This window comes from Papio anubis, chromosome 18, assembly GCF_008728515.1.
Source record: "Papio anubis isolate 15944 chromosome 18, Panubis1.0, whole genome shotgun sequence".
Taxonomy (NCBI): Eukaryota; Metazoa; Chordata; class Mammalia; order Primates; family Cercopithecidae; genus Papio; species Papio anubis.
This window is the reverse complement of record NC_044993.1, coordinates 50,783,347-50,807,776: the sequence shown is the minus strand read 5'-3', so window position 1 is coordinate 50,807,776 and position 24,430 is coordinate 50,783,347. Positions and strand designations below refer to the sequence as shown.

The window sequence follows — 24,430 nt, the reverse complement described above, 5'->3', positions numbered from 1 at the left end:
GCACAATTAAATCACATTTATACTGTTAGCTTAGACTTCAGTCCTAAACGCTAGTGTGTTGAATGCTTCTCTGTATTAGGTTTAGTATCCTTAAACTAAAACATATCTTTCGTTAGATTAGGGAAAGTCGAGGTGAGGAGGGTTGGGAAGGAACAGAATGGATCCCTTTAATTTGTTCTAAAGGGCAAGTATTTTCCAGTTTCCCTTTTAAATTGGAATATACACACTTGAAAAAATACACATCAGTGTTTTCTCTATTTTATCAAACGTGTTTTTTATTTTTAGAGTTCTTGACTAATTTCTACGCTGAGAAAACATGCCATTTTTCCAGATTTAGAAAATAGTTTGCCCATGTTTTGTAAAAGCTTTTAAAATCTGTAGCATTTTATAGTAGTTTTGTTTTGTTTTGTTTTGAGATGGAGTCTCGCTCTTTTGCCCAGGCTGGAGTGCAGTGGCGTGATCTCGGCTCACTGCAAGCTCCGCCTCCTGGGTTCATGCCATTCTCCTGCCTCAGCCTTCCGAGTAGCTGGGACTACAGACGCCCACCACTGTGCCTGGCTAATTTTTTTTTGTATTTTTAGTAGAGATTGGGTTTCACCGTGTTAGCCAGGATGGTCTTGATCTCCTGACCTTGTGATCCACCCTCCTGAGCCTCCCAAAGTGCTGGGATTACAGGTGTGAGCCACCGCGCCTGGCCAGTATTGTTTAATTTAGCTGAACTTTATTTTTATACTGTATATTTGGGACATTTTTCCTAATTTAAAAAATCAACTAACCATTCTGTATTTCTTAACTAATTAATATCTTCAGTGATTTAATGACAGTTCCTTTATTATATAACTTTAGAGAATTAAAAAGTGGGAACTAACTTCTACTTGAATGTTCAGGTATTATGTTTATGTTTTTTCTTATTTTTAAATTTTGAGTCACAAATGGAAGCTGAAGCTCTCTAGAGGTTGCTACAGTGTCTTCCAGAACCGTTTTCCAGACTTACTCAGACATGAGAACCCCATGTGATACTTGTTTTTAAATATATGGATTCTGATTAGTAAGTGTAAGACTAAAGAATCCTTTGCTTCTGAACAGTTCAAATAAGCAAATTTGAAGAGGGCCATTCTATACTTTTATGTTATGGAGGAGAGATTAATAGGCAGTCTGAATTTTTTTCTTTTAAAAGGTGTGCCTGGGCCAGTCATGGTGGCTCACGCCTGTAATCCCAGCACTTTGGGAGGCCCAGGTGGGCAGATCACGAGGTCAGGAGATTGAGACCATCCTGGCTAACACGGTGAAACCCCATCTCTACTAAAAATACAAAAAAAAAATTATTCAGCCATGGTGGTGGGCACCTGTAGTCCCAGCTACTCAGGAGGCTGAAGCAGGAGAATGGCATGAACCAGGAGGCAGAGCTTGCAGTGAGCCAAGATTGTGGCACTGTACTCCAGCCTGGGCAACAGAGCAAGACTCCATCCGTCCCAAAAAAAAAAAAAAAAGAAAAAGAAAAAGGTATGCCTGAACCTGGGAAAGAGACCTTTGATCATCACAGTTTTCTGAATTACATATTTAGGCAAGACTCAATGGCTCTGTAAACCAAAGATTTTGAAAATAGCACATTGTTAATATTGTGGGTATCCTCCATCTCAGAAAGAAGATTCTGTGCTTTACAACAGACATAACTTGCTCATTTTGTTGAAGAGCAGAATTTTTGTAGTTGGGCCATTTCATCTGGAATTTCATTAGTGAAAAAGCTCTGGGAAATATGTTATTCAATGATCTTGACCTGGAGGAGTGTATCAAGACAAATCAGCTGAGTTTCTCTTTGTGTTGGTAATTTAAGGTGGTTAGTATTTGGGTAGAAGATGCCGCAGTGACTCACGCCTGTGATCCCAACACTTTGGGAGGCAGAGGTGGGTGGATCCCTTGAGGTCAGGAGTTGGAGACCAGCCTGGCCAACATGGTGAAACCCCATCTCTACTAAAAATAAAAAAAATTAGCTGGGCTTGGTGGCTCGCGGCTGTAGTCCTAGCTACTCAGGAGGTCTGAGGCTCGAGAATCGCTTGAACCCAGGAGGCAGAGACTGCAGCGAGCCGATAACGCGCCATTCCACTCCAGTCTGGGTGACTCAACAGGACTCCGTCTCAAAAAAAAAAAAAAAAAAAAAAGATGATAGAGTCCCTTGAGGAAGCAAAGCGAGGTGCTTCCCTGAGGCTCAGGAAAATATATACTTCCTGATTTTCTAGCATTTCTGAAGTGAATTAAAACTAAGTCATTTCAATTTAATATTTGTTTTAAATTTGGTATCTAATTTTTAACTGATTAAGATTATCTTGCTGTTTGGCATTTTTTTCTTAGGAACTTTTCAACAGAAATATTAAGACTTGCTTGTGTAAAATATAAATACAGTTATATTTGATATCAGTTTTTAAACCTTAGTTTTTAGCCATTTAATTCAAATGACTTGCTAAGAATTGGCAAAAGTTAATGGATTGGCAAACATTTAGTATTTCCAGATCAGCACTAGCACTTAAAGCTGCAGCCATGTACTGCAACAGAAATTCTAACACTACATCTTACATGTATCACCTTAAAAACTAGACTTCCCCTCTGTGCCCCTCAGCATTCCACAACCGACCGAAGTTAGTACTGGACAGGGGATGTATATTATACAGAGGAAGTATGTTATAAATCATTCAGTATGCTTATTAATGAGCAAGAAGATTTTTTATGGTAGTACAGTGTTTGGCCATGTTTTAAATAAGTTTGATTTATGAACTCATTTTTATTGGATAGAACTGCACTTCGCATTGTTCAGCTACTTCTGTGTCCCTTGCAATTCCTTAAAATATAATGAGATAGAATTCAAGTTATTGGGCCTCAAATACAGGTTGGAAGAAGCTGGCAAGCAGTACTTTCAGAGCAGTAAAATGACACTATGCTTTTCCTCCATTTTCTCCTGAAAGCTACAGAGTGGGAAAGCAACAGAAGTTGGAAACACCTTTCTTTGGAATTTTCTTGATGTAGAGAATTTTCTAATCTACTTTGAAGTTTCATCAGGTTTGTGAGTTTTGAAAATCTGTGTCCCAGTGTGATAATGCTGCTGCTGTTCAGGAAAGCTGGAAGAACTGATGGCACCCAAACTTGTTTGCTCTCCCTCTGAGGATTAGGCAGATTCTTTCATGTGAAAAATTATTGAAAGCTACCTTAGTATTTTAGTGGAACAGCTAGAATCATTGATTTCAGAGTTTAAGATTAAAGAGAATACAATTAGATATTAGAAATTAACAATAGAGAAGAAAAATATGTGATGTTGCCTGATAAACAGTTAAATTTTAAATGTCCTAGGTTATATATTAACTTCTATCTGTAAGGCTTTTATTTTCTAGCTCCTAAGAATGTAAAATACTTGCCTGTAAGATTTTAAAGAATTCTTTTTAAAAAATCTGTAGATGACACTTTTAAAAATATTTGAACAGTTGGTACTTTAAGGATTTTTTAAGCATCAGGCATTCAGAGTTAACCTGACTGTTTGAGCGGTAGACAGTTTGTCTTGTGATTTTTAAAAACCCTCCTTGATTTGTTAGTGAATTGTTTGTGTACACCTTTGTCTTGGTGGTAATGCCTAATCTCATTTGAGAAGGTAAAAAAAATTTTTCTTAGCCGGGCGCGGTGGCTCAGGCCTGTAATCCCAGCACTTTGGGAGGCCGAGGTGGGCGGATCACAAGGTCAGGAGATCCAGACCATCCTGGCTAACACGGTGAAACCCCGTCTCTACTAAAAACACAAAAAATTAGCCGCGTGGTGGCAGGCACCTGTAGTCCCAGCTACTCGGGAGGCTGACACAGGAGAATGGTGTGAACCTGGGATGCGGAGCTGGCGGTGAGCTGAGATCGCCCCACTGCACTCCAGCCGGGGGCGACAGAGCGAGACTCCATCTCAAAAAAACAAAAAATTCTTAATTACAGGGAAAGATACTTAGGAAAATCCTTTGTTTTTGCTCTTATTTGAGAATAACATTTTCTAACCGAAGAGCTTTCGTTGGTACACTCCATCTTGTCTTCTAGGAGCTTAAGCTGATGGTTTTTTGTTTTCCTATATAACGACACATATAGAAATAGTAATTCTAGGTAAAGTTAAAGTTTGCCAAGAGAAGTATTAAAAAGCACTTTATATTTTGTAGGTATTCACTAAGTTGTATTTTCTAGAGGTCAACTTAGCACTCCAGTCTGTTAAAGTGACATCAAGTGTTAAAGCAGCATTTTGTGTACTGTATTTCTGCCAGTAGTTTAGAAGATTTACAATGTAGCCAATATGAAAACTATTACACAAAGTTAAATAGTAGACTTTGATGGATAGGAGTAATGTAAGGGCTTCAGGTATTAAGGCATGGAAATTGATGTTTTGGGGATTGGTAGTATTCAAAGATGATTGTTGGCTGGTCCACATTTAAATTCTTTCTGTTAAACTTGTAGATAGTCAAAGTGAAGTTCATTAAATATTATCTGAAATCAATGTATTAAGGTGACAAAGTATTTTAGACATTTAAAGAAGCATTAATTAAAATGGTATTACAAACTTAGAACTTGGTATATTTAGAACTTTGGTTATATTGTCTATTCTTAGGTTTTCATGTGAATATGAGACAATTGCTATCTATTTTTTTCAATTAAGCTATTTTTTAAAAGTTTTAGACTTACTGAATGGTATGTTTTTATATAAGAAATATCAAGAAAGCTTGTAGAATAGCAAAGCATAGCAAAAATTAATTTCTTTGTCTTATTGGTTGATTTCATTGTTTCACAAAGTGGGGGGTCCTGATTTGGAACACAAACTTGGAAAATGTAGAGTGAATTCTTTGAATAGATAATTTTTCCATTCTTAAAAGTTAAACTTGTTCATTTTTGGACCAGTTAAAATTTTTTCCCATTTCTTTAAAACTGTGAAATAGATTGTCATCACAGTATGACCAAAAAAAACCAAAAAAACAAAAAAACAAAACCTAAAAATAGAACTCTTTACTAGATAAATATGTTTTATCCTAGCAAAATGAAATTCCTTTCCATTAAAATCTTTTTCTGATATTATGGACCAGTGCAATCTCACGGCTAATTAGAGAACCTTCTCACATTAATGATCTCAGTGGCTGGACCTGTCCTGCTCTCTCCATGCTGGCTGTAGGTGTTTTTTAGAGCAGAGATTTATTTAAAACTATTGATGCATTCAGCAGCATATTAACTAGTGACCATCATTCTTACTCTTTCTCTTGATCATTCTTTCTTTTGTTTACTGGTTCTTCATTATTCCACCTCTTGAATGTTGATATTCCACAGTGTTTAATCCTCAGTACTGTTCTATCTTACTTTGTATAGATCCAGTCACTTTGTGTATGCCTGACAATTCCTGGATTATTTATTCAACCAGCATTTGCTTTGCTTGGTTCAGGAAATGCTAGTGATAAAGTGAAGGAGAAATAAGAAACCAGCACTTACAGAGCACATTGACTGCATTGTAAGGGATATGTGAGAGTTTCATCAGAATAGAGGAGGGCAATCTGGTTGTCATAACATAACATGCTTCTAAGATACGCCCAATCTGGGGGTGGGGGAGATTAGTTGTTTCCTAGGCAAAATGGACAAAAATATTTGCAAGAAAGGTATCAAGGCATTTTGGGCAAAAGAATAGCATGAAAGAGCATGATACCTTTTGGGGAATTGCAGGTATTTGGTGTGGTAGAAGAGAATGCAGTGAGTGTGGACATAGCAGGATATGAATCTGGAAAAAGGTAGAGAGGGGCCATGCCAAGGAGTTTAGAAAGGAGTTCCGAAAGTGGTTTTATGGTACAGATAATTTGGGGCAGATAGATGATAGATTTGGGGAGACGTGAAAGTGGTTGGGGCAGGGATCAAGACTTGAGCCAGGCTGGCAGTCCCATTAGGAGGTTTTTGTAAGAATAAATTGTTGAGGGCCTAAATCACAGGAGTGGCGTTGGAGACACAGGATGCATTTGAATTTTATCAAGGAGGTAATCTGTTGGGCCTGTTGACTGACTAGGTACAGGGGGGTAGGGAAAAATTGAGGAAGAAATTCCTGCTTGAGTAACTGCATAGATAGTTAAGCCATTACCTAAAATGAACGGTTTCTCTCCCGTCACTGGCAGTTATAACTTGTTCTTGCCTTTACTTCGCTCCTTCTGTCTGCTGCTTAAACCCATTCTTGAGGTTTTGTCATTTCTTCTCCTACAACTGTTTTCTCACCTGTATGTTGAATCTTAAATCCATATTTTTAATCCAAACTTTTTTGAACTCCAGAACCGTAAATTCAGTTGAATCCCGTGTGTGCATATCCTGTAGCAGTGGTTCTCAAAGTTTACCTGAGGACAGGATCCCTAGGAGGCTCCTCGAAACTCTTTCATGAGATCTATGAGGTCAAATCAGTTTTCATAATAACAGGAAGACTTTGTCTGTTTCACTTTTATTATGAATATATAGTGGAGTTTTCCACAGGTGACACAGTATGGGATATCACAACAAATTGGATGCAGGTACATATGTGATAATCCACCTGCCTTCTGTTAAGCCAGATGTTAAAGAGACTTACAGAAATGTAAAACAGTGCCATGCTTCTCACTAATTTTGTTTTGGAAAATACAATAATTTTTTTAAAATGTATCTATGTTCATATGTAATAAATTTATTTTTAACTCACTTAAAATATTTGTTTAAACTTTTATTATGGTAAATGTATATACAACACCCACAAACAAAACCTTTTGGAGTTCTCAGTGTTTCAGAGTATAAAGGACCTTGAGACCAAAACATTTGAGATGTGAGTCAGTGGAGGCAGTGTAGTTAAGTGCCTTGCCCATGGTCATATAACTAGTAAGTTGCAGAGCTGAGATTTGATTCCATCCAGTCTTTTGAACCTATACTTCTTGTCCTGGGACAGTTTAGGTAAGATTAATATTACATGTTTCTTGAGGATACACACCCATTCACACACACCCCCTGTTATTTGAGCCTGGTGCATTTTATGTTATGTTATGTTATGTTATGTTATGTTATGTTATGTTATGTTATGTTATTCATTCGTTCATTCAGGAGTTGGGGCCTTACCATGTTGCCCATGCCTGACTTGAACTTTTTGGCTCAAGCAATCCTCCTGCCTCAGGACTACAGGCGTGTGCTGCTGTGCCTGGCTTTTGTATTTTTGTATGCCTGGTGTGTTTTGGAGGGATAAATCTTGGGAGACCCTTTCAGGGTTTCTGCTGTTATACTGTAGGACCTTCTATTCTTCTGTGAGCCTATTTTGGTAAATTACATTTGATAAAGCAGAGTTTGGAAAACTACAGTCTGCAGGTGAAATCTGGCCCATTGCCTGGTTTTGCATATGCAGTGTTATGGAATATAGTCACATCCATTTGTTTGCGTTTACCTGTTGTCTGTGGCTGCTCTGGTGCTACAGTGGCAGAGTTGAGTGGTTGTCACAGACTCTATGGTCTGCAAAGGCCAAAATACTTACTGTCTCATCTTTACAGAAAGAACTTGCCAACCCCTGTTGTACAACATAGTTCAATGTAGTTGGATTTTGTTTTACTGGGATAGATTGTACATAGTATTTTCTTGTCTTTTGATAATCTCCACATTTGAATTTGTGTCTTTTTCACTCCCGGTGCTATTTATACCTCTTGTTTTTATTCACGTTGTTTGGGATGACCAAAATTTAGCCTGACTTATTGGTAACAGCGTTATGTTGGTGTTCCATCTTTTACTGTGCTCTGCAGTAATTTAAATGCCATTAGGTTTAGAGATACATGTTTCTTTTTCTTTTTTCTTTTCTTGAAAGAGGATCTTACTGTTGCAAGACTCTGGAGTCGGAGGTTGCAGTGAGCCAAGATCACACCATTGCACTGCAGCCTGGGCAACAAGTGCAAAACCCTGTCTTTAAAAAAAAAAAAAAACTGTTAAAGGCTGGGTGCAGTGGCTCCCAGCACTTTGGGAGGCCGAGGCAGGAGGATCACCTGAGATCAGGAGTTCGAGACCAGCCTGGCCAACATGACAAAACCCCATCTCTACTAAAAATACAAAAATTAGCTCGGCGTGGTGGCACACACCTGTAATCCCAGCTACTCCTCAGGCTGAGGCATGAGAATCACTTGAACCAGGGAGGTGGAAGTTGCAGTAAGCCAAGATTGCACCACAGCATTCCAGCGTGGGCAACAGAGCGAGACTCTTGTCTCCAAAAATAAGTATACACTAGTGAAAAAGAAAAAAGTATGGTAGTATTAATCAGGGAAATTATCTGATCATGATAGACACTTTCATAAATTTCTCTTATTTCTTCTATGTAAACTAGTTAATCTATTTAGATTTCCTGCCTCTTCTATGGTCAATGTTAAATTACTCCCTCCTCCAGCTTTTCATATTTATAGACTTGAACATAAAGAAATATATTAATTTCAGAAGGTTATTTTTTTCCATTTTCATTTTTTAATAAAGTTAACTATTTTTCATAGAAGCGTGCCTTGGATTTATTGATTTACTTTTAAAGTCATTGATCTCTCTTTTATGTTTACTAATTGTTTCTGTTTACTTTAGTGTGTGTGGGTGTTTTCCCCCTTCTTGAGTTGGATGCATTATGTTCTTGTTGGAAATAAGGCTGTGAATTTTTTTTTGAGCTCTGGTTTAGCTGGATCTCAAAATGTATTGTATGCAGTGTTTTCAGTATTATTTTCTTGGTAACCCTGTAGTTTCGTGTTTATTCTTCATCTTGAAATGTACTTTTTTCTTTTTCTTTTCTGTTTTTAGCTGAAAAATTTGTGTTATGCAATTGAAATTTAAGGCAGATTTTTATTTGCTAGTTTTATGATTTTAGTGACATTACATTGTAATCCAGAAATATCTACTGTATTATTTCTAGCCTTTGCAATTTATTGATGTTTTCTTTGCTGCTGTATGGCATGTATGTGCATGTTAACTTCTTATGATTGTTTCATGGGTATTTGTCAAAAAGATGTTACTTGTTTTCAAGGTACATGGCTTTGCTTTTTTCTGGTTTATTCTGTCTCCATTTATTTTACATGTTTTGATATTATGAGACTTGACATATAAAAGTGCTTAATTGCTTATGTCTTTAGTTTTTTCTTTTATTATGAATATGAAATTTATCTTACCCTTTATAATGCTTTTCTCTTTGAATTTTATTTTGTCTGATATCAGTATTGTTTTCATTTTAATTTTCTTAGCCTTTCTTGGTTGTGTATCTTCCTCTCTACTGTTTTTTTAAACCTTGCTGAGTTGTTTTGTTTAAGAGTGCTTTTTGCAAAGTTTATTGAGTTTGTTTTTCCTTTCTTAACTTAGTTTAAGAGGCTTTATCTTTTAACAAGTGAACTTAACCCATTCACATTTATTGTGATACAGGTATTTTGGGGCTTCTGTTTAGCATCCTAGTTTGCATTAACCAGAACTTTGAAATTTTTTTAAATTCCATTTTACATGTCTGCTGAATAGATGAAGTTTTCTAATTTTCCTTTCCCCCCCTTCCAATGGTTTGGGTGATTATGAACATAATTTACACCATAGCCAGTATTAGTCAGTGTTGGTATTTGTTACTTAGCAACCCCCACCTATGTTCACTTTTTAATCCTTCACTCATTACTTCTATGTCTTATTTTATATCTAAGATTGTACTTCAGATTAGCTTCATTTAATAATCAATAGTTACATTATCTTGATGTCTTCAGTGGTTTTAATGAAGTTTTCTGGCCCCGGAAATGAATACCTATCTCAGCTTTGTTTTCCACGTGGCACTTTACTGATGAGAAATACAGCAGTTACTTGAGTTTGAGGTAGAGGTGAAGTTGCTGGGTGACAAATATTGATGTTGCTTCTGAACTTCTGGTCACCTTTGATTTAGTGTGAGGGTTCTTATACATGCCTTCATATAGATCATTCACAGTTTTTGTATATAGGTTATCTTCTGGTTCTTTGATAATTAAAAAGCATCTTCCTGCTCCTTTCTCACACACCTTGTTTGGGCATAAAATTGTCACAATGTTATTTTTTAATATTTAGATTTTTAAAGTAATGAAGTGGCAACAAACCTGTATTACAGCAGCAGGTAGCTACCACCTTAAGTTGGTGTTCAGTTGCCAAATGCCACGCTGAGTCCAGTACTAAGCATGTAAAAGCTAAGTAAACATTTTTATGTTCCTTACAATGTTACATGTACAGTTATCCCTTGGTATCTGTGATGCATTGGTTCCAGGACCCCCAACAGATACCAAAATTCATGGATGTTCAAGTCCCGTGTATAAAATGGTGTAGTATTTGCATATAACCTACACACATTCTCCTATATACTTTGAATCATCTCTAGATTACTTACAATACCAAATATAATGTAAATGCTGTGTAAATAGTTGCATTGGTGTTTATTTGTATTTTTATTTTTGGTTTGTTTGCTTAGTATTTTTGATCCATGGTTGGTTGAACCTGTGGGTGGGGCACACATGGATGTGGAGGGCTGCCTGTACTTTATCTTCCTTAGGTTTCAGAGGTACTTTAGAATATTCTAGTGCCGTATTGTCCTCATGAAGTGTTTTTGATAGCCAGTATCTGCTTATTACTGCATGAGGCACACACAAAATAAATAAAAAATGTTATTGTTGCATATTAGAAGCATTATGTTGTCTGGGAGACAAAATTTTCACCCATAATTAGGCATAGAAAGCACTTTGCCCCAATTATCAGTAAGAGACTTGTCAGTGAGCATCAAGAATGAAAGCATTATAAACAGCAGATGGAATGTTTGTAATTTTTCACTGTAATTCTTCCTGAACTACAGTTCGTATTACTTCAGAAAAATTGAAGTGACACACAAAAAATAAGAGGCCAAGATCATATATTATGTTTAAAAAGTATAAATGACATAGAGTAAATTTACCAGGTGTTCAGAGAAAGAAGAAAATGGGGAGACCAGTTTCTTAGGTGGAGGGGGGCTAGAGCTGAGAGTGTGGAAGAGGAAGTTGGTGGTCATTGTAAACTCAGGTGACCAAGGGTTTAATGACATCATCATATCTATTGTAGGCATTTGATAAAGATTTCTTTTGGACACAATTAATAACTTCACTTCTGTTTACTGAGTGGTTACAACACCCTGGGCACTTGACCAAGACTGTTCCTACTTTATAGAGGAGAAAGACACAGAGGTAACTCAGATGGTGAATGGTGGGCTGTTTTAATTCCAGGGTGGGAGCTTGAATGGAGATTTTTTTTGAGTGTCCTCACCAGTAACATGGGGGTGTTTCACTTCACTTATCTGACAGTGGTATCTGTGAGGATACATTAAAAAATTTCATAGAAACATTCAACTGCTACCAAAGTATAAGGTGGTATTGTGTCAGTCATTAACGAATAGCCGCTGTTTATATAGCCTTGTGTTCTGTGTTTTATAAACATGAAGACATTTAACCTTAGGATAGCTCTGCAAGGTGTAGGTACTATCTCCATTTTACCGGGAAAACAGCAGGCTCAGTTAGGTTTATACAACTTGCCCAAAGACACAAAGCTTGTAAAGGCAGAGCTGGGGTTGAAACCTGGCACCAAAAGCTCATACACCATGCGTCTCTGTACTTCTCCAGCTGGGTTTACTTACACTGGCTTAAGGCATTTCCATCAGTTTTCTTTCTTTACACTCTTTTATGAGTCAACAGTTTCCCTATTTGCAGTTTCTGATTTATTTTTCAGATTTAAGATAAAGCATCCAGATTATTTCTCTCATTTTGATTCATCTCATAGATACGTTATCTTTGTCTTTACTTCCATGTTCTGAGTTTGTCTTATACGATTCAGATTTTACATTTTTACATTGTTAACTTTGGCTTTTTGTAAGAAAACCAGCAGGTTGTTTTCTAACCTTGTGTTGTTCTTGTGTTGTCTTCTAAAGATGAAAAATAGAGACCAAACACATTAACAATGAGGCAGAATAAGAACAGTTGCCAGGGAATAGAGGATTCTCTTAGTACTACTGAAAATTGGCCACATTTGTTCTTTGAGTCATTGCAAGTTCGCTGGTTTTGTAATGATCAGATGATGTCTTCGACCAGAGTATAATGTGGGAAAAGGGATATTGAACATGAGTTGTTGTCTTGGCCAAAAGTCCTTGGGCCCTTATTGGATAGGTAGTTAGCAGAAGTGAAATTTGACTCTTGGCAGTGATATCTCCTAACAAAATTTGAGCCTGTAAATGAGGATATCCCTGCTCACGGAAAGCTTCTGGTTTTTTTTAGGATTATTTTTCTTAGTGCCTTTGAATTTAGATGGCTTACTTTGGAGGTACCCTTTACTGGCTAATGTTTTCCACCCCTTTTCTTTTGTTGGGATTAGTGCCAGAACAGATAAAGCCCAGTGTAAGCCAGCCTCAGCCTGCCAACTCTAATAACGGCACTTCCACAGCAACCAGCACTAATAATAATGCCAAGCGAGCTACAGCCAACAATCAGCAGCCACAGCAGCAGCAGCAGCAGCCGCAGCAGCAGCAGCAGCCGCAGCAGCAGCAGCAGCAGCAGCCGCAGCAGCAGCCACAGCCACAGCAGCCGCAGCAGCAGCCACAGGCCTTGCCTCGGTATCCTCGTGAAGTACCTCCACGATTTCGCCACCAGGAACACAAACAGCTTCTAAAGAGGGGTCAGCATTTTCCTGTCATAGCAGCAAACCTTGGATCTGCTGTTAAAGTGTTAAACAGCCAGTCAGAAAGCAGTGCTTTAACAAATCAACAGCCACAAAATAACGGAGAGGTGCAGAACAGCAAAAACCAGTCAGGTGAGAGAAGGCATTTCTTACGAGACTCACACCTTATCATCATTAGCTGTATAGCAAGTTAATAAATTTGTAGCTTTTTGGTGATGTATTGGTATTCATCAGTATCTGGATTTTAATATAAGAGTTCTTTATAGGGAGTTATGAATGGGGAATCTTAAAATATTTCCTGTAAGTTACCTACTTTAAAATGATTATTTTACTTATTCTCCCTTCAGGTTCTGCCCATTTTAATAAGGAGCTTATAGCTAAAGTTGACTGTAAGACTGTAGCTAAAATTGAGCACCCTTCCCCCCAGGCCATGTGCTGAGCAGTTGTACATATTATTGCAATTTAGTGTTCAACAACGTTGTGAGACAGAGTTCTTAACCTCCACTTTCAGTAGAGGCAGCTGACACACCGAGACATTAAATAACTTGCCCAAGCTCACTCAGTTACCACATGCCATAAAAAGACTGGCACTCATGGAAATTATATTCAAACAGAGGAAATGCATTCAGTTATTTGCCTCAGAGTGACTTCTCTGAGCTTGGTAGTGATTGTGAGGCAGAAAATAAATCTAGTATGTGATTACAAGTTTTCTCAAAGCCCAGTTTGTTTCAACATGTTCTGGAAAGTTTTGATGGTCTATTAGTCTGTCCATTCATTCATTTATCCAACTATTTTAAAGTTCTACCACAAGCCAGATAGAGAATTAGGTGCTAGGGTTGAGGGGGCAATCAAGGTGCCCATACAAAAATACAATTCTAGAGGCAGTGTAGCATACTGATAAAGAAGGAAGTCTAGAATCAGTCTGTGGCCTTGCATCCTGGTGCCCCCATATCCCAGTTTGTGTGACTTTGGGCAGGTTACTTAATTGCTCCATGTGCCTGAGCAGTCTTTCCTAACTGTGCCAGGTTGTACTCACTTTCTACACCTGTGCTCTCTTTTATATACCAAGAGCTACTCTGTACATTGTAATATATTATGGTATTCACAGTGAATAAGTAGCAGATCCTGGACTCACATCAAGATCTGTCTGATTCCAAAGCTGTGCTCGTAACCACCATGCTGTGCTTTGGCACCGTACAAGATGTGATAGGTAATGAGGAAGAGGACACAAATGTGAGTTTTCTAGCATAGGCACATTGTTATTGGAAAGGATACAAATTTAAGTCATTGTCCTGAGTTAATATTTACTTCCTAATTTCCCAGCACCTTATTACCTGTGTGAGCTTAGCCATATAACACATCTGACCTTCTTTGCTAATCTGTAAAACAGTAGTACCCAACCCTATAAGGTTGCTGTGGGGACTTAATTATATGGCATGTTATTAAAGGAGCTAGATTAATGCCTGATATCTAGGTGCCAAATAAATCATCTTCCTAATAACTCTTATAGAAGGACCTGCACTTCTCAAGAAGAGTTTGGTTTAGACATACTAGATCTAGTGCCAAGTAGTAGGCAATTAGTAATTTGAAGTTTACCTGGGAAGTCAGGTTGGAAGTAAATGTATTGGTCGTCAGCATGATGAAAAATGCAGTTAAAACTTTGGGAGAGGTTAGTTATACAACAAATGATGGAGTACCTGCTGTGAGCTAAGCAAGGTGGAATGGCACTGAACAAAACAGTGAAGTGGGATAGTATATTTAGAAAATATGTCAAATATGCCTTTTCACTTGGGGAAATGAAAGGTACCTGTTTTTGAAATGGAAACAACAGAAGTGTAAGAATCTTGCTTCTCAAAAATAACTCTGAGTCAAAAATACCAAAAGTGTTACAAGTGTGCGTTCAGATGAGAAGAAGGCCTCAGGTGTGGGCATAGGAAGAAGTCTTCAAAAAAAGGCTGAGAAGGAAAAACATCCTGCCTGTTTCTAAAAGAATTTTACCAGGGTGGACTGCATTGATGTGGAGGCTAAGTTGGAAGTGAGGAGGGTGCAGCAATCTAACTGAAGCCTGGATTCAATCTCAAAAAACAACTAGAAAATGCAGATGATGAAACCAAGGCATTCCAAAGAAGAGCCAGATTTGTATTTTTTTCTCTTAAAAAATTTGTGAATCCCCACTTACCAGCATATTTTACATATTTACATTAAAACATCTTTCTAGGTGTTACTAGGATTGGTAATAGAAACTTTAGCTTGCGAAATAGACCAGGAGAGTCGGTGAAGGCTTCTTATGAGTTAGGTATATCCAGCTCCTACCAAGTTATTAATATTAATAACGATATAGTGGCTAATCCTTATGGAGTGCTTACTGTGCCCACACACTACTAACTTACTTAATGCTTCTTTTACAGAGTAGATAGTATCATCTTCATTTTACAGATTAGGAAGTAACCTAGAGGCCAGTGAAGAACCGGGTACTAGATAGTATAAACAGCGTGCACAGTAGCCCAGAAACATGAGCATTCTTTGTTGTGAACTACATGTCGTTCAGAATTGGGGAAACGTAATGTTAGCTTGGTTTTTTGTTTTGTTTTGTTTTGTTTGATCCATTTGTATTTGCCTTTTTTATGTTCTCGTTTTAATTTTTTTAGAATCCTGTGCTAGTCAAACTAGACAACTCTGCAGACTAGCCCTGGGCTGCCAGTTTGGGGCTGGGCCTTAGACATTTATTGATGGTTTAATTTGAGACTTGAGACCTCTTTTTTGCAGTTAACCACTTAGAGCCCAAAGGGGTGAAATAACTCTTTAATATGGGGGCCCGCAAACCATGTAATGAGAGTGAAGGCTTTGGGGGGACCAGTAGGCTCAACAGGAGCAATATTGTTCTTATAGGCCAAAGTGTTCTATCCTATTTTTTATCCACATGACATGATCCATACAGAAAAGTTAAGAAGACTAGAATCGTAAACACTCATATACCCTCCACCCAAATCTGGTGGTGGTTAACATTGTCCCATCTTGACATACATCTCTTTCTCTGTCTCATATATGCATACATGTGCACATTATTGTTGAAGCACTTAAAAGTAAGTTGCAAACACTGACACTTCAACTTTAATACTTCACAGGTAATTATCCTAAGAATAAGCATAGTCTCCTGTACAACCACAATACCATTATCACTGCTAAGTAGAAGAACAACAACAATATCTTCTAATAGTTTGTGTCCACATTTTTGCTAGTTGTCCCAAGAATGTATTGCTTGCTTGCTTGTTCAGAGTATGCTAGCGTTTATATAAAATATAAACCATATAGAACACTATGTATTGCTTAGGGGATGAATTCAAATGTAGTAAGATATAAAGATTTACATGAGTGATTACCACTGGTATACCCACTGGGGAAGGAAAGAGAGAGAATACGAGTTTTTTCTGCCATACTAGTAATGTATTTTTTAAGGTGTATGGGTATATTTTATATTACTCTTTTATGGACTTTTCTATGTTTGAAATAGTTATTTTTTTTAAAGAAGAAGACATTTGAGGCATAATGGTGAATGACCAGTAATTGGGATGTTTTAACCAAAAATGTTAACATTAAAGTTTCTGGAAATGTTTAAAGGTTAAAATGCTGTCCGTTCCATCCATCTGTGCTCTTGCATTGGGCTTTTAGCACGGTGTACATCCTTGCTGTCTTGGCAGCTTCTGCTTGCTTGGAACTTGCACCTTCCCCTTGGATGATAAACAAACTCATATCTTCTCTATCCTTAAAAAATTTCGTTAAGTCTCCATATTCTTTTTTTTTTTTTTTTTGAGGAGACAGGGTCTTACTTTGTCACCCAGGCTGGAGTGCAGTGGCATGAACACGGCTCACTACAGCCTCAACCTCCCGGCTCAAGTGATCCTCCCACTTCAGTCAGTCTCCCTGAGTAGCTGGGACTACAGACGTTTGCCACCACGCCTGGTGAATTTTTGTGTGGTTTGTAGAGAGACGGGATTTTGCCATGTTGCCCAGGCTGATCTTGAACTCCTGAGCTCAAGCTGTCTGCCTGCCTTGGCCTCCGAAACTGCTGGGATTAGAGGCGTGAGCCACCATGCCGGGCAAAATCCCCATAGTCTTTTGAGGCTATTACAGAATTTCTCCCTCCCGCCTTTCAGTATTATTGAAGGAATGGTCTGTACTTGCAGTCTTTAATGTATTACATCAGTGTCTCATAATCTGGCTTCTGCTCACTTGACTAAAATAACTCTATTGCTGAAGTCACTGATCTTCTGAATGTCAAATGCAAACCTTTTTGTTCCCTCCCAAGGCTTTGTTTCAGATCTCCCCATATTTTAGGTCCTCTTCTGGAAGTCTTCATTTGACGTTGGGCCCCTCAAAACTCAGTATGTCCAAACTTGAACTCTTTGTGTTGCCCCCATACCGCTTCCTCCTCCTGCATTCCTTTGCTCAAATAGTTGCCGCCCCCATTCATCCAGTTGCCCATCTAGAAACCTTGAAATCATGCTTTACTCTTCCCTCTCCTGTATGTCTCACAGGGTTACTGTACTCTGCTGATTTTAACTCTTTTTTATGTTTTTTATTTTTTTTGAGATGGAGTCTCACTCTGTCACCCAGGCTGGAGTGCAGTGGCGCGATCTCGGCTCACTGCAAGCTCTGACTCCTGGGTTCACGCCATTTTCCTGCCTCAGCCTCCCGAGTAACTGGGATTACAGGCGCGTGCCACTACGCCTGGCTAATTTTTTGTATTTTTAGTAGAGACAGTGTTTCACCATGTTAGCCAGGATGGTCTCGATCTCCTGACCTCGTGATCCGCCTACCTCAGTCTCCCAAAGTGCTGAGATAACAGACGTGAGCCACCGCGCCCAGCCAATTTTAACTCTTAAATACCTTCCACTTTTCCGTCTCCCCCCTTGACACTGCTGCTACCAGTTGCCCTGGTTGAGGTGTTCACCATCTGGTCTAGAGCAACATCCCCAAGAAAGTCTTTTGTATCCATCTCCCTGTCACCTTCACCCCATCTCTCAAACCAGAAGCCAGTCATGATTCATGCATTGCATTTGGTTGTGATATTACATTTGTCTTTTTTATTCTGGAACAGAGATTTGGGCCTATTTTAGTCTGGCTTTATTGGGAGATACCCACACCCATTCATTTACATATCGTCTGTGGGCTGCTTTCAAGCTACAATGGCAGAGTTAAATAGTTTTCACAGACCATCTGGCCTGCAAGGCCTGAAATGTTTAACTGGACCAGTGTAGAACAAGTTTGCCAAACCCTGAATCAAAGGCAAGAATAACCAGAAGAGACATGTTGAATTTTGTACTTAAGAGTGATCTGAGGCCAGGCGTGGTGGCTCACACCTGTAATCCCAGCACTTTGGGAGGCCAAGGCAGGCAGATCACGAGGTCAGGAGATCGCGACCATTGTGGCTAACATGGTGAAACCCCGTCTCTACTAAAAACACACAAAAAATTAGCCAGGTGTGGTGGCAGGTGCCTGTAGTCCCAGCTACTCGGGAGGCTGAGGCAGGAGAATGGCCTGAACCCGGGAGGTAGAGCTTACAGTGAGCCAAGATCGCACCACTGCACTCCAGCCTGGGTGACAGAGCCAGACTCCATTTAAAAAAAAAAAGAGTGATTTGAAATTGTGCATCTAAGGTTTTCTCATATTCCCAGTGGTACCATCTCTCTCATACTCCTTGGAAACATTGTAAAACGTAAATATTATTTACTTTTGAAGCTCTTCCCTTTCTGGTGAAATTGAAAGTCTTTAAGGTAGAAAATAAATATTTAACTGTTTTGTTTGTTAGATGCTGTATATTTAGAAGAAAAATATTTGAATGTCCATGGATCTAAATTCTTCCTGAATAAGTGATGCGGTTTCGTTTCTTTTCTTTTTTCTTTTTTTTTTCTTTTTTCTTTTCTTTTCTTTTGAAACAGAGTCTCGCTCTGTTGCCCAGGCTGGAGTGCAGTGGCACGATCTCGGCTCACTGCAACCCCCGCCTCCCGGGTTCAAGCAGTTCTCCTGCTTCGGCCTCCTGAGTAGCTGAGATTACAAGCGCCCACCACCATGCCCAGCTAATTTTTGTATTTTTAGTAGAGACAGGGTTTCACCATGTTGGCCAGGCTGGTCTCGAACTCCTGACCTCAGGTGATCTGCCCACCTAGGCCTCCCAAAGTGCTGGGATCACAGGCATGAGCCGCCACGCCCAGCCGATGCTGTTTTTTTATGTCACTAGAATTATCACCAGTCTTTGTTCAGCCCCCACATAACCTCTTTGATTTTTTTTTTTAATAGATGTTCTCTTATGTACGATTATGTATTTACGTTTTTTTAGTGTGGTACTGTTGGTAATCACACTTCTGTGGGCATTTTGTATGAAAGTAGGATGTTAATGATACTTTGGATTTCAAATATTTCTAAATAACGTGCAACCTTCCAAATCTAAGTTTGCCTACAGCATTGCAGTGTATAAACATTTTGCATTACACTCAGTAAAACTCAGCCGCCCCCTTTCTTCCCACTAGCACAGAGATTTACTATTTCTCATTATTTCCTGGAAAAGCTGAGTGATAATACTCTACTTAATGATGCTTCTCTATGTTTATCTTCCAGATCATTTACAGCACTGGGTCTTCTTATGTGTCTATAAGCAAAATAAATTATCTGACTTCTTCCAAATCTGAAATAATCTCTGACTCTGAAACATATTAGTAATGATTCCTGAGGAGTCCTGTTCTTTTTACCCTTTCCGTTATAATAGTGTCTGTTCCCATCCCCTGCAATACATTTTGGTTTTTTTGTTGTTGTTGTTGTTGTTTTGAGATGGAGTTTCGCTCTTATATAATGCCCAGGCTGGAGTGCAGTGGCATGATCTCGACTCACTGCAACCACCGCCTCCTGGGTCCAAGTGATTCTCCTTCCCCAGCCTCCTGAGTAGCTGGGATTATAGGTGCCTGCTGCATGCCGGCTAATTTTTATATTTTTAGTAGAGATGGGGTTTCACCCTGTTGGCCAGGCTGGCCCCAGGCTCTTGACCTCAGTTGATCCACCTGCCTCAGCCTCTCAAAGTGCTGAGATTACAGGAGTGAGCCACTGTGCCCAGCCAACACCTTTTATTTATTTTTATTTATTTATTCATTTTGAGACAGACTCTAGCTCTGTCACCTAGGCTGAGTGCAGTGGCATAGTCACAACTCACTACAGCCTCAACCTCCCAGGCTCAAGCGATCCTTCTGCCTCAGCCTCTCAAGGAGCTGGGACTCCAGGTGTATGCCACCACGCCCAGCTGATTTTTTTATTTTTTGTAGAGATGGGGTGTTGCTAGGTTGCCCAGGATGGTCTCACTCCTGGACCCAACCAGTACTGCCGCCTCGGCCTACCAAAATGCTGGGATTACAGGCATGAGCTAAAATGCCAAACGAATTTTTTTTTCTAAACTAAAACCTTTTTTATAACCCAAAATGCCTTGTAACTCACCATTGGTAACCCAGTTTTTAAAATAATCTTTAATTTAGGTTTTGATCAAGTGGCTTCTAGATTAAAAATGGGATTTTAGTTAATAATATTTTAAAAGACAAACTTAGCCACCAAACCGGGTCATGACCAGAATCTGAGAACATTTTTCACTAACATTAAAGGTGATAGAACTCATTTCCAGAATATATTCAGGTGTTTGCTTTTTTGCTTTACTTTTGATTTTCTAACATTAACAGTGAAATCTGTCACATATGGTTTATGTATAAAAAATACTTATTCATTGATAGCTTCATGGTTTCATCTTTTAATGTTTTAATCATTTGGGATTTTTAAAAATATATTATCTCATTTTAAAAAGTTTTCAAGTACTGAATATTCCCTTTCCCCACTGATTTAAAATGCTAATCCTTGAAATAGTATCTTTGACATATACTTGGATCTGTTTCTGGGTTACTTTTTCTGTTCAGTCAAAGTGCTGTCTAGCAGTGCAGTGCTGTTCAACTATTTCCTGATAATGCAGATTCTCTTCTTCACAACCTCTTCTTTTTGAAATCTTTTAGAGGGTTACTCTCCCATTTGCTTTACAGAATTTTTAAATCACCTATAATCATTTTTACAGACTCTTGTTAACAATTTCTTATAATTGAATTAAACTTAGAGCATTGTTACATCTTCATATCCAGTAACAATTGTCTTTACTTTCAAGTGTCTTCTATGGCCTGCAATAAAATATAATCATATACGACTTTAAATATTTTTGCTAGCTTTATTCCAGTTACTTTATGGCTCTTAATGATTAAGATCTTTCCCCATCAACATTTTCTCCTGGATTATTTTTGGCATGTAGAAAGGAAATTGTTTTTTCATGTTGATCTTTTTTGCCTCTATTCTATTATCTTTACCTCCCATTTTTGAGTCATCTTTTATCAGTTAGTAGTTCTAACGCTGGACTGAAATAGTAGTATTGATGATTTTTGTCTTTTTCTTGTCATTATGGGAATGCTTGTGGTGTTTCACTCTTGAATTCTGGATCCATTTCTTATTTTCCATTTGGGTAGTTTTGTTTTCGATGGCCAATCTTGTTTTCTTACTCCTGCTTTATGAAAGTGGCCACACACACACACACACACACACACACACACACTCTTATGCATGCAAATAGTGGCAGCAGAAATACGTTTGCAGTAGTCCAGGAAAAGAAGGTGACAAGGGCTGGACTGTCTTAGATTTGGAGAAAAGGTATATAGATTTTGGACTTGATGTTGTTTTGGATTTGCTGTGCACAGGGAGGAATAGAAGATAAATTCTAGGTTTTAGGAAACTTACTGAGATGAGAAAAACTTTTAAAGAAGCAGTTTTTGCCCCCTTTGGGAGGAGAGGAATTTACACTCTGTTGGAGTGTAAATCCAGAATTAGAAGATTCTGCTTTCAGAATATCTAAGGTATCTAAGTTAAGGTATCTAAGGTAGAATATTCAGGTACCTAAGTGGAAATTTTAAGTAAGGAAGTTATATGATTTCTCACTTTGTTCTTCATAAGGGAGACGTGGTGGAATGAAAAACATGCTTTGGAGATAGGACTAAAAGATGATAATCCTTAGCATGCATTTATCAGTGATAATAGACCTCATTTATTAAGCACCTAATATGGATCAGATATAGTACAGAGTACCTTTTTTTTTTTTTTTTTTTTTTTTTTGAGACAGAGCCATGCTCTATTGCCCAGGCTGGAGTGCAGTGGGGCGATCTTGGCTCACTGCAAGCTCTGCCTCCAAGGTTCACGCCATTCTGCCTCAGCCTCCTGAGTAGCTGGGACTGCAGGCACCCACCACCACACCCGGCTAATTTTTTTGTATTTTTAGTAGAGACGGGATTTCACCATGTTAGCCAGGATGATTAACATCGCCTGACTTCGTGATCCACCTGCCTTGGCCCCCTAAAGTGCTGGGATTATAGGCGTGAGCCACCGCGCCTGGCCAGTACAGTTTTAATAATCCACACCACAGTTGTGTGAGATTGATACTAATACTGTTTCTTTTTTTTTTTTTTTTTTTTTTTTTTTTTTTGAGACGGAGTCTCACTCTGTCGTTAGGCTGGAGTGCAGTGGCGCCGGCTCGGCTCACTGCAACAACTTCCGCCGCCTCCGCGGTTCAAGCAATTCTCCTGCCTCAGCCTCGCGAGTAGCTGGGACTACAGAGGCCCGCCACTACATCCGGCTCATTTTTTGTAGTTTTAGTAGAGACAGGGTTTCACCATGTTGGCCAGCATAGTCTCGAACTCCAGACCTCGCGATCCACCCACCTTGGCCTCCCAAAGTGCTGGGATTACAGGGGTGAGCCACTGTGCCTGGCCTGGTACTAATACTATTTCTACTTCAGAGATGAAACTAGGCACAGAGATTGAGGATCTTACCGTGGTCACACAGCTAGTAAATGGTAGGAGTGTCTCTTAAACCCATGCATTCTGGCTACCCAATCTGTGCTGTTAATCACTATGTCAAATTGACCCTAACGAGGCACTTATTTGCAGCCAGCACTGAGCTTAATGCTTTACATACGATACAATTAACAAAAGAACCAGGTTAAGAAGTATTGTTTATATTCTGGTTTTGCAGATTTGGTCATACAGAGTTCAGACTTGAATCTGGGTGTCTCTAGAGTCCTGTCTACATTCTTAGGCACCTTGCTTTATGAAGGATTCTGATGAATCCTGCCTTTCTCACTTAATTTTCCATAAATTAACCTGTGAACCTCAGTTTTGTCATCTGCAAGTGAAGGTAATGCCTATCCTCTAGGGTAGCTGTAAGGATTCGGTGATAAAAGTGCACAGAAAGTTGTCAGACATAGTCCTGAATGCCAAACATTTGTTGATGGTGCCGGTGCAGATGTTAGTGTGTTGATTTGCTTATACCCAGTGAGTCTGACTTACTGTTACCCTTTATTTCATGAGAAATTCTCCTCATGGGCACTGAAAGATGGCAAATCTTCTTTGGCAGCTTTAGGAATCATTAAAGAAATGATTCTTAAACAGGGAGTGGAAATTAGAGTCATCTATGGAACTTTAAAGTATGTTATTTGATGAATTTATATCATTTCTGGTCTCTCTCCAGTCACTTTTCCAGACTCTTTCCAGCTCATCATCTTTTGCTGCTTAATGATTGTGCTTTGAGAGAAAATGATGCAAATTGAATCTGATTTTCCATTTTAGCAAATCACCTTAATAGTGACTTCTGTTTATCTCCTAGGCCTACAACCCCTGAAGGTTGGCTCATTAGGTCTGGGACATTGCCTTGAACATGTATATTTAAAAGCACTACATGTGATTCTGATTGGTACTTTAGTAGAAAACTGCAATATAACCTGCCCCTCAAGGCAGTCGAAATGCACATGGCTTATGCAGGTTAATGCCTCTGAGGAATGTCTACCTACCAGATCCTTAAACCAAGTGAGAGTTAAGAATATGGGGAACTATCAGAAGCACTAGAACCACCCTACCTGTGGTAAAATAGCTAGATAGTAATATATAGCAGGAAGTCCAAGATTATAGGATTGTATGACTGGTCATCAAATGGCTCCAGTGTCAGCAGTTGATTTTTTGAGATCATAATAATTCTGTGATCTTCAGCATAACAATTAACCATTACTTTTCTGTCCTTTTATATAAATGTGGTTAGGAAGGTAAATTAAGAAAATTTTATGAGAGGAAGTTGAACTGAAAATACTGTTACTTGGATGTAATATTTCAGGTTGAAGATGGATACTAATGAAATGGAATGTAATGATAAAAGCTTTCAAATTCTTACCATTCTTAAAAATTTTTATAAACTTGTGGCTGGGTGCAGTGGCTCACGCCTGTAATCCCAGCACTTTGGGAGGCCGAGGCGGGCAGATCACGAGGTCAGGAGATGGAGACCATCCTGGCTAACACGATGAAACCCCGTCTCTACTAAAAATACAAAAAAAAAAAATTAGCCAGACGTGATAGCGGCGCCTGTAGTCCCAGCTACTCGGGAGGCTGAGGCAGGAGAATGGCATGAACCCGGGAGGCGGAGCTTGCAGTGAGCCGAGATCGCACCACTGCACTCCAGCCTGGGCACAGAGCGAGACTCCGTCTCAAAAAAAAAAAAAAAAAAAAAAAAATTATAAACTTGTTACAATACCCAAAACAGTTGTTTGGAAAAGCTATAGTAGAAAACAGAGGGTGGAAAAATATTTCTGATACATTTTATCAAATTTTGGCTATTCACTTCTCCTTACCCATCTTTCCATGTCA

General features: G+C 38.8%; 1 protein-coding gene across 15 annotated transcripts in view; it reads left to right on the top strand.

The window, feature by feature from the left end:
* The window catches only part of TNRC6A (trinucleotide repeat containing adaptor 6A), a 212,807-nt gene that overhangs the window by 149,894 nt on the left and 38,483 nt on the right, over positions 1–24,430 (top strand). For 13 of the 15 annotated variants that reach the window (XM_031658377.1, XM_031658378.1, XM_031658381.1 and 10 more), the window contains one exon: positions 12,378–12,812. The exons of 1 other annotated variant lie outside the window; for it this stretch is intronic. In XM_031658377.1, the coding sequence (XP_031514237.1) occupies positions 12,378–12,812 (435 nt within the window). Of the gene's footprint in view, positions 1–11,078; positions 12,813–24,430 lie in introns of all 15 variants that reach the window. One more of the 15 variants, XM_031658384.1, reaches the window with a different exon arrangement.